This window comes from Macrobrachium nipponense, chromosome 16 (assembly GCF_015104395.2).
Source record: "Macrobrachium nipponense isolate FS-2020 chromosome 16, ASM1510439v2, whole genome shotgun sequence".
Taxonomy (NCBI): Eukaryota; Metazoa; Arthropoda; class Malacostraca; order Decapoda; family Palaemonidae; genus Macrobrachium; species Macrobrachium nipponense.
The window spans coordinates 36,955,803-36,967,825 of NC_087209.1; the positions used below are offsets into that span (position 1 = coordinate 36,955,803).

At 31.9% G+C, this 12,023-nt stretch overlaps 1 protein-coding gene across 1 annotated transcript in view; it reads left to right on the plus strand.

Moving 5' to 3' along the window:
* The window catches only part of LOC135195662 (uncharacterized), a 99,511-nt gene extending 96,762 nt beyond the window's left edge, over nt 1-2,749 (plus strand). The window contains exon 5 of the mRNA XM_064222035.1: nt 833-2,749. Coding sequence (XP_064078105.1) covers nt 833-1,034 — 202 coding nt within the window. The 3' untranslated portion in view covers nt 1,035-2,749. The remainder of the gene's footprint in view (nt 1-832) is intronic.
* Nucleotides 2,750-12,023: the final 9,274 nt, after the last annotated feature.

Here is a 12,023-nt window from a genome sequence, read left to right on the forward strand (position 1 = left end):
TTTAGGATAGGATATTTATGATTTATTTAGAATAATGAATTTTTTTGGAATAAATAATGTGCATGTTAAACAGTACAGAAAATTTATTTCTAATAAAATATAGCGCATTTATTTTAATTTTCGTTGGTGGAACAAGACTAGTTGACTGTAGATTTTAGCAAGTTTTAATTTACGTTAAGTTAGGAATATAATGTTTGCAACTTATGTGTGAGGGGAAAATCTTGCACGCATCCTGAGTAAGCTGGAGGTCGGATCACGCCTTATTGATTTTAATATTTAGAAGTTCATTGTTCTATTAATGTTTCTCTTATTCCATGAAACCGTAAATCAAGTCACTTATCACGGAATTTAATAAATGGTCTTTATTTATTGGTTAATTATTAAGCTATGTATATTTTCTGTCGTATATGAAGTGAGTGTGACGTTATTTACATATTTTATTAATACTTGATATCATATTACTTTCATTGTGATTTTCCTTCTCTTTCTCATAGAAAGGATTAGTAAGATAGCATCAGTTAACTTAACATTCCTTATTGTTTTCTTATCCATTTAGTTTTTTTTCTACTCTTCGCTATCTCTGAGATTTGATTAGTGACGTCATTCATTAGAATTTTTTTTTTAGTAATCATCCATTACTGTCGTAGTTCTTTTTAAAATTAATTTTTGTCTCTCAGGTAAAAAGAAAGACTAATTATTTAATGTTCAATTCTTCTTTCTAATTGTATCGTATTTATGTTGTCTTAATTAATCATTTATGGTTAATTATTTTAATTATTTGTCTGTTCTCTTAATTCAGACATCTTATCTAATTGTGGTTCATCTCTCGCAGATCGGATGAATGCGACATCGTGCACGGCTCGTGCGTGCAGACCTACGTGCCATACCTGTTCCTGGTCATCCCCCTCGGTCCGGTCACCCTAACCGGACAAGACTACGTGCTGGTGGAGTCCGGCTGCGTCTGTCAACCGAAATACGGACTGCCGTCAACCATAAAGTCGCCTCTAGATGCCATATCTGGCGGTTCGCCTTAGACGATTCAAATTGATTTATTTTTCTCTCTATTTTTATCTTGTTTTTTTTTGTTTTTGTTCAACTCTTGTCCTCTTTTTTTTCTTCTTCTTTTCTTTTGTTAGCCTTTCTTCTTCTTCTTCTTCTCCTTCTTCTTCTTCTTCTTCTTCTTCTTCTTCTTCTTCTTCTTCTTCTTCTTCTATTTTGTTAAATTTTTTCAATTTTCTCTTGATTCCTGACGCAGTTTTTATGTGTAATGTAACTGCAACTATCTATAATTTTATTGCTCTGCATTCGCGTTACTCGTTCTTCTTTGTTAATTTTCCTTTGTTATCTTGTTTATTCAGCCATGATGAATCATGATCAGTCAAACGCGAATGTTATAGAAATCAAGATTTATCATATTCTTTATGTGGAAGGTTGATCTTAATTTGAAAAAGTATTAAGACTTGAATAGACAAAACTAAGTTCACAAGAGGACTGACATAATAAACTGCAGTGCAGTTGAAGCTTGTATCGAATTGAAAATGAATGAAATATACTTATGTAACGAAAGGGGAAGCAACTTCTAGCAAGCAATATAGACATAAAAGGATGTGAGCTTATTATTATTATTATTATTATTATTATTATTATTATTATTATTATTATTATTATTATTATTATTATTATTCTAATGCAGGAGACTGCTGCTTCAATAGAACATGCTAAATACACAATTATTATTATTATTATTATCATTATTATTATTATTATTATCATTATTGTTGTTGTTGTTGTTGTTGTTGTTGTTAAGAGATTCACAATCTCGTGAAGAACAATCTGTGTCATAAAAATCCACAATTATATATCAGAGTACATTGCTGTACTCTGATATATAATTATATATCAGAGTACATCAGTGTTGACGTTAAAATTGTTATTATTATTATTATTATTACCGGAGAAACAAGTTCACAGTTGTGTATATTAACATATATTTATAGATAAATCTGTTCAGATACCTTTCGGGAATCTACTGATAGGGAGGATCGACTAGATTCCCGAAATTCCCGAAAGCTATCCGTACAAATTTATCTTTAAATATATGTTCATATACACAACTGTGGATATGTTCCTCCATTTTAAGAAGCAAGCTATTATTATTATTATTATTATTATTATTATTATTATTTATTATTATTATTATTATTATGATTATTATTATTATTATTATTATACTAAAAGATAAGAACCGAAGTTAATCACTCAGTCAAGTGAAAGTGATATTAAGGCTTTTGTGACTTAGCAATACAGCAGAGATATTTTCCACGATAGGTAAGCGATTAGAAAATATAACTTTGATACTTGAAAATGTCAAAATAGATTGGACATGACATTCGTTAGAGAAAATCGTATGATAAATAACAATGATTTTATATTCATAATTTCACCAGATTTTGCTTACTATACATAACTAACAAGCTAAAATGGCGTTTTCTCCAGTGACAAAATAATTCGACAAGTGAAGCTTGTTTAAACAATTTACTAATATCTATGAAAAGATGAATACAACTAATTATGTTATTTTTATGTACTATTACATTGTTAGTTCAATTTTCTGAGACTTTATTGTATATAGTATTTATTTCTTTGTTATTTACTTTCTGGTATGCAAGTGTCCTTTTGATATTTATTTATATAATGTGATTTTGTAAAGTCTGTGAGAATGCTTGTTCTGAATAAAGACAGTTTATAATGAGAAATTCATCAATTTTCCTTTATTGATTGTTACTTGCAATTCACGTAAGCTCCCCATAATCAAGATCACGCTCGCACTTGTAAAAATGTAAGACAGAAAAAAAATGTATGATTTTAGGGCTTTCCATTGAACTGTACAATAATATATTTAAATACCATGTATCACTTTTATATTATATACTGGTCAAATAACATACATTGCTTTGATGTGAAATAATATATCTTTTTTCAGTTCATTCATATCCGGGTTACTCATGAGCTCAGAACGGTAAACGAAAATAAAATGTAAAGATTTTACAAATTTCTCCACTTAATACCGAGGGATTATGATAGCGACGTACAAATGATAAGTAAGACAAGAAATGAAGAGGGTGTGGCAGAATACTCTGCTAGAAAATAACTGAAAGACTTGAAATCTGGGAGGAAATGAAGGAAGAAGTTCTCCTTTCCTTGTGGGATTTGAAACATGCTTTGTATTTCTTGGGGTGTTGTGGGTGAGCGCTCTCTGCAGTCTTCTCACCAATGTAGGTTCGAACACCACCAGGGAAGGAGAGTCACTTAATTCATTTCTCTTCGGATTTGAAGGCTTTCAGTAGCAAGATTATTAGGAGATAGAGAAGTTAAGAGATTATTGGGGCTATTAAAAGGTATAAAAATGGCGAATGTGACTAGAAAACTCTACATAGATGCATTTCTTCTGGGAGATTTACTGCAGCTCCAACGCTTCAGCTCCATTTGTCACTCTGTTGGCTATCATAGCAATATTGATAGTACCAGGATGTCTGAGGAGGTAAAAGTAATGACACTCTTAAGCAGCTATAAAAGTCTTTTTGAGTATGACTGGAATTAGTAAGAGAAAAATGTCTTTTGACAAATATGACACATTTTCATTGAGTGTATTTTAAGCCACTAATTATTCATGTTGCTCGTCTCAAGTTGCTTTACAAGAAATTTTTTTATGCAAAGAGCGACTGGTAGATCGACCTAATGTCTTTATCTAACTCAGTGCCACAAGGAAACATAAACAAGATAGCAGAAAAAGAGTGGGATTTATCCGTGGAAGAATCTGTTATCGGGAGACGGCCTCAAGGAAGAAAGAAAGGGAATAAAAGGTAACAGGAAAAAGAGAAACGAGAGGAGAATTGATAATAATCTTGGCGGCTTACTGTCACTCAAGACAGCAATTCCTGAATTCCAGAGTAAATATCGTAGTTGTGAAATCAGGTATGCATAACTGTGACTTAGGCGTAACAAATGTTCAACGAGCCTGGAGGCTAGGTGGGTTTTCCTCTTTCAATACACCTGGAGTGGAGATATACTGATCTAGGCCAAGAGATTTCCATCCGCCCTTTACCTGTTTTTTCCGGATGGGAAACTGGGAAGAGACCCAGATATTCGTGCACAAATCACACGGGAAAACGGAATATGTGTTCTTCCATCTATCATGTTCCTCATTGTCCATTGTGCTATCATCATATTATATGAGAGGTCAGGCCTGTGGGTATAACGATGGCAATTTGAGTTTTCCGGTCACCTGATGCTGCGAGTGTTTTGCGAGATGTAGGTTTGCTTGCTTCTGGGGCCTCATTGTCAGTTACCATGTTCTTGAGTAGGTATTGCTGCTTCACTTTGAAAAACATTTTACATATATCAGATAATTTATGCACGTTTCTGAACATACACGCAGGCACACACACATATATATATATATATATATATATATATATGTATATATATATTATATATATATATATATATATATATATATCTATATATATATATATATATGCATATAGCGTGCGCCGCGCACGCAAATGCATCACGAGGAAAGTAAGCCTTGCCAGTCAGGATTTATAAGCAATCTTTTATTTTCCGTGTGGTATACATTGCATGTATGCATCACGTATTACTGTTATATTAAGTACATACCACGCATATATATATATATAATATATATATATATATATATTATATATATAGAGATATATAAGAGAGAGAGAGAGAGAGAGAGAGAGAGAGAGAGAGAGAGAGAGACATTCTTCTTTAATTGCTAAATGAAGGGTGAAACCCCTGCACCGAAAAACTTCCATAATAATAGTGGCTCCTGATCTTTCCCTGCTTCGCTCATCATTCCATTGTTAAAATTTGACGTCATTATGAAGACATAAGACAAATCAACTTTACTACATAGTCTTTACATTCATAAGTCAGTCTTCCTTCTGTAGATTATAATATGTCTTAGCTTCTCTTTCATCCTGAAACCTCCTAATTGACCTTCTCATTGCTCAAAGCAAATTTTCCGTTTCACTACGCATTCCTAACCCCCTCCAGTTTGCATCTGTATCAGTACAAACATATTCTATTACTAGAGACTAGTCCGATGCACGCAGCATTATCTTAATCTCTGAGCCTTTATAGAAAACTGTGCTAAGACAAACCGTTGATCCATGCATCTCATTTCTGGACTAAAACACATAGTAGTATTGTGATAAGAATATTTTTTCATTTCCCCTATTCCATTTCCTCTTAATCCTCTGGACCATTTACTTGGAATTTTTTCTTCATACAGATTTCAAAGTCACACACACTGGTGGTCAGCCACTCTGCCATACTATCACCACCATATCATACCATCTCACAAGTCATCCTCTCGGTTTTTGACGCCATTTCATTCTTCAACCACTTATTTGTCTTTTTACAGCTTACCTTCCATTAAACATTCTCAAATTGTTTTTACCTATTTCATTATCGCATTCTTCAGACTTGACTTCCTAAATTCAACAATTATTCTTAAGACTTATTTCATCAAACTCTATCCAGAGAGCGTCCCTTCGTTTGCATCTTTCAATCTGGGATCAGTTTGTCCATTAGATTTTCTGTCTATAAATGTCAATGGCTGGAATTCCACTTTACGTAGAATAATCAGTCATCCTTCCTCTTTATAAGTATTCCTCTAAAATATTTTTGTCATAAATTACCTGGTATTTGAACAATATATTTATTTTATTTATCTTGTTCTTGACTACTTTATTTCTCTAACAGTTCATATATGTGCAGGCAATTTCATATACTGTCATACTACTGCACCTCAGACACTCCTTTTCTCTTCATCAAATCTCAAATAGTATTCTAATAATCATTTTATTTTTTTCCTACTCAGCAATACAAACAAATACATCTTCTCAACTCAGCAGTTACCTCTTTGCATTTACAACATACATTCCATTAAATGTGGGATCTTTAACTCTAGCTCATATGAGCCTTCTCCTCTAAAGCAGTTCACTCTATTTTCTTGGCAAGTTCTCACGTCTCTAATTAAATTTGTATTCAATTTTGGAACATTTGTTATTTAGCTGGATTTACCTTCCATTTCAATATTGGCGCCAACTAGATAATAATCTGATACATCTCCCAACTCTCCTTTTCTCACAAATGCATCGACTCTGCACGAACGCTTGATTTGGTAACCTTTTCTTGGTGTTTCTCTAATTAATAGTAATTATGTTTCATCAGAAACCATGAAAATATCCGAGAAACTATCCCGTTTCAGAATGCATTTCTGTTCGAGAATCTTTATTCGCGTCCATTTGAGTACATTCTTTCTCAGTAACCTTTGCATCTAAATCACCAAACATTTCCATCCTCTTCTTTCTTGCTCTCCGGATCCAACCAAGATTCGGACTCTTCAAATAAGTCGCTATCTCATATTTCCATTCTTGAACCATGTACATAGTTATGTATCTCTTAGCCACCCAAAAATGTAATCCCTTTTTGTCTTTATTAATCCTGCACACTTTACTCTCTCACTTTGGCTCACTAAAATGTCATACGTTTTTTCTTAAATAGATTAACTAACATACCTTCTTCTCTTAATCTACGCACAAATAGAACCACAAAAATTAGCATTTAGCGTCTTCGATTATTTGCAACATGAATATTAGACATGAAGTTCCAAAAGGATAGCCACATATATTTTTGCATATATATAATATATATATATATATATATATATATATATATATATATATACATATATATATATATACATATATATATATATATATATATATATATATATATATATATATATATATATATATTAGATTGAAAGATTTATTTATTGCTATATATATACATACATATATTATATATATATATATATATATATATATATATATATACATATACATACATATATATATATATATAGATATATATATATATATATATATATATATATATATATATACATATATATATATATATATATATATTATACATATATATATAAACAATGGAAGAAATTCGACCAACGAGCCATCAACCATCATATTAACTCGAACGCACATTCCCTCCGAACTGTCGACCTGTCCATCCATTTCCTACCTTCACAGTTTTTTGTTCTCTCTCTCTCTCTCTCTCTATCATTCCATGGGCGATGAACTCTACCCCTTCATAACGTCTGGAAAAAAAGAGAAGGTAATATCTGGCCGTGCGACTGGACCAAATTGATTCTCCTCCTCTGTTGTAGGAAGTGGCAAACGTTTAGCGCCTGGTTAGGACTTTCGTTTTTGCTTTCTTATCTGTTTTCTTCCTTTATCATTCCTAAGAAGATGAGTGTGAAATGTAAGGAGAAGAATTTTCTACTTTATCTTTCCCTCCCTATGTATCTCTCTACCGTCAATTTTTTATCTCTCTCTTTTTCCCCTCTCTTTCGCTGTCTTTGGAATGATTGCATAGAAATGAGACTCATCCTTGACTCATGTTTTTTTTCTTTTTTTATTATTTCGGTGAGATTATTTTTCGAAGTGATACCTGAGTTTTGTGTGTGTATATATAGATATATATATATATATATGATGTATAAAGAATAAAGTATATATATATTATATATAACTATATATATTATATATATATATATATATATATTATATCATTATATATATATATATATCTATAAAAACTCAGGTGGTATCACTTCGAAAAAAAAAAATCTCACCGAAATAAATAACAGTTAAAAAACAAATAAAAAAAAACTGCTCGTACAGGGAGAGAAATCAACATTGAGAACAAAACCTTTATGGCATATGCTAATGGTATTTATCCTAATTCATGCGTGAAAGAATTAAGAACAACGAATTACAACTAATTGTGACTTGTAACCTATGCTTCTGCAATAAAAAGGTTATATATATATATATATATATATATATATATATATATATATATATATATATATATATATATATATATATATATATATATATATATATATATAACCTTTTTACTGCAGAAGTATAGGTTACAAGTCACAACTAGCTGCAATTCGTTGTTCTTATTCATTCACACATGAATTAAGATAAATACCATTAGCATCAGCCATAAAGGTATTGTTCTCAATGTTGATGCTCACCCCGCACTAGCAAGCTGCAGTATTTCTTTTCATCTTCTCTTTTCCTGATTCATACTTTTCTTTTTTAAATGTGAGTCTACCACTCACCTCGGAGTCGGCCAACTCAAAGGAAGAGCGAATTAGATATTAAAGGACATTTTGTGCTATATGAATACTATATTACTGATATATATATATATATTATTTATATATATTATTATATATACATATATATATATATATATATATATATATAATATATAATATATATGTATATATATAATATATTTATATATATATTGTTACGAAGTGCCAAATATCTGGTTACCATTCATCAATTATTACCTCACCAAAAGCCAGACACCTGAACCCTCATCACACGTACTGAATACTCTAAAGGCAACAGTGATCCCTTAACAACTTACCAGTATTGCAGAAAATCAGACTAAGTTCATCAAAACAGGTGTGAGGTAATCTTGTAAGTAATTAAATTAATCAAAGGGCATCACTCCATCAACAACTTTAAAAGTCTAAGTATTTCCCTGATTTCAGAAGTCTGGTTCTAAGTCACTTCAAGTAAATTGAAGGAAAGCAAATCAATTACCACTCTATGTTTCTACCTATCATAAATATAATCAAATGCAAATATACTGGTTAGAAATGAAATACTTATAGAAATTTTAAATACAAAAATTTATTATTAAATTCAAAACTTATAAGTAAAATTCACAATATTAGGGAAAATTACTGTTACTTGAAAACAAAGTAAAGTTTAATTAATTCTGGAATCAAGTAAAGTAAAATTAAATCAAAATTAATTTATCACAAAATTCCACTAAATTAGTCTAATTAAAATTCAAAAGTGTTAGGCAATAATTGAAAATTTGAAATTAATTCACAAGTGCTAAACAATAATAAAACTTGAAAAGAATTCTAAGTAAATGCAAGTTAATTCATAAGTGTTAAATGTAATTAAAGGTGCAATGATTAAGCAATGAAAATAACTAAGTCAATTAAATTGTGAATGCAAATGAAAATACAGAAAAATGTGGACAGTATCAAAATAAAAAGGCACACTTCAACAAGAAAATGAAATATGCACAAATTGAAACAAACACAAAACACAAAAAAATTTGTAATGTGTAAAAGTGTAAATCTTTTCACTCAAGCATTGTAACCATCAGTTTTTACCAAACCTTCGCAACCATCTGTTATTAGTTAACAACAGTTCCTATCAATTATTAGGTAACCACTGTTCCTATCTGTTATTAGTTATTAGTTATTACCTAACCGTTATTAGTTATTAGTTGCAACTAATAAAAATATAACACACTTTACCTTTTTGATATACCAATTTCTTTCTTTCTTGCTGCAGCTTGTATCACACTTTCACAAAAACCAGGCGCCGTTCCGAAACAATGTTTGTTCAGATTCCACAAAAACACTAAATAACACTAAACAAACTCTAAGAAATATAAAGTATGAAATTCTAAGTTACGAGTGACCAATTTACATTACGTTACTTTAAGATCAAAAGTGCTATGCGATGGAGAGAGAGAGAGAGAGAGATGTTAATGCCTCAAGGTTCTAAGATATAATGAAATCTTCTTCCCTTGCGAAAACTGGACTGAAGAGATGACACAAAACGTTTTTGGCACGAATGCTTCCAGAAACTTCGAAATATTACGCAACTTCACATAAAAAATGTGTAATCGCATGTGGCTTTGATCAAAGACAAACATGTATGAGTCCAGTCTGTTAAAAAAAAAAGACACGTACTCGACTGAAACGGAGGTTGAGCAATAATTAAGATTGACATGTTTTGATAACATCGCGAAGACTCGATTCGATCGCTTATCAAACGTGTTGACAGATTTAGGAAAGCAAACGGATCTCGCAGTTCCTCTGATCTCACAATGCTGACATAAAAGGTAAACAAGCGTAGTTTCGAACGGACAAAGAAAATCTCCCTCTTTTTACATTCTACGTAATATATATATTCTTTTACATTATGTAATGCGAAATCTGAACACACATTTAAAACATCCTATCTCTAAGCTATCTAGGAATCTGAAAAAATGTTACACAATCCGACATAACATTTCAAAGAGGGGAAATATGCATTTTGAAAGTAGCAATATATAATATATGATATATATATTATATATATATATATATATATATATATATATATATATATATATAGATATATATATAGTATGACAATGCGAATAATGTGTGTATCTGTCTTTCTCTCTCGTTTTGAATTATGTTATTTCTTTTTACCTACGTAACCCCTTCAGCTGAACTACTATGCCATTCAGTCAAATTGCACAGTTTCTCTCCCTGCAGTGTGCTATTCAGCTATATTGCATTTTTTAACGTCTATTTCCATCTCTTTCTTTCTCTTTAGCTTTGTTTATCAAATCAGCGTGCATGCCCAGTCATTCTCTTTCACTCTAATTTTGAATTTGCTTTTAAACTTATGTTCGTAGCTACCTCTCTCTCTCTCTCTCTCTCTCTTCTACCGTTCTTAGTTTTCTGTAAAAGAAAACTATTGAGATGGTTATTACTCTGTCCGTCCGCACTTTTTCTGTCCACCCTCAGATCTTAAAAACTACCGAGGCTAGAGGGCTGCAAATTGGTATGTTGATCATCCACCCTCCAATCATCAACCATACCAGATTGCAGCCCTCTAGCAACTGTAGTTTATTTTTATTTAAGGTTAAAGTTAGCCATAATCGTACGTCTGGAAGCTTTATAGTACCAACGACACAGGCCGCCACCGGGCCATGGCTGAAAGTTTCATGGGCCGCGGCTAAACGTGTTATGGGCCTGAGAATTTCATAGAGCATTATGCTCTACAGAAAACTCGATTGCTCTGAAGAAACTTCGGCGCATCTTTTACTTGTCAAGTGACATTTTCTTTTCGAAGTTTTCCCTGCGTTCCTTCCTTATAAGACATTTTCACAAAAGTACAGGTAACAAGTTACAGTTAACTGTAATTCAATGTTATTCCCCAACACTTGAACTGGGTTGATTATAATTAAAATAAAGATAGTTTTTCAATGTTGGCTCTTACCTTCACTACCAAGCTGCAGAATTTCTTTCCATCTTCAGTTTTCCCTCAGTTTCTCCGGTCTTTTACTCGAAAAATAAGTCTGACAATTACCTCGGCGTCGACCCCTGTCTTTTCCCTCTCTCCTGTGATTTCTCTCCATGACGTCATGATCACGTGACTATGAGGTCATAAAATGACACTGTCAAAGGCACTCGTCACTTACTCATGTCTTCTCAATATGGGGCCATCTAACCCTCTTCAATTTATAGCTCTTCCACATTAACTATTCTAATTTATTTCCGTCTTCGATGACCCCGGACCTTGCAACGCCAGAGAACAAATAATTCAATTATTCTCATCAAGGGTTACCAGTGAGGTTACGCCCACTGATATACTGTGACGTGGCAATCAAATCGTCTTGATGTCATAACTCTCTCTCTCTCTCTCTCTCTCTCTCTCTCTTCTCTCTCTCTCTCTTTAACTAACTAAACTATTTTATTCAATTTCCTCATAAAGAGTAACTTTTTCTTCCCAAACAACGTTGTTCATTTAAGTTTCATAACCTCTCTCTCTCTCTCTCTCTCTCTCTCTCTCTCTCTCTCTCTCTCTCTAACTAAACTAATCAATTTAATTCCTTAAAAACAACAACTGTTTCTAAACGACGTTATTCATTAATTAAGTTTCATAAACTCTCTCTCTCTCTCTCTCTCTCTCTCTCTCTCTCTTCTCTCTCTCTCTAACTAACTAAACTATTCAACTTAATTTCCTAAAAAACAACAAAATTTTGTCTCTAAATGACGTTATTCATTAATTAAGTTT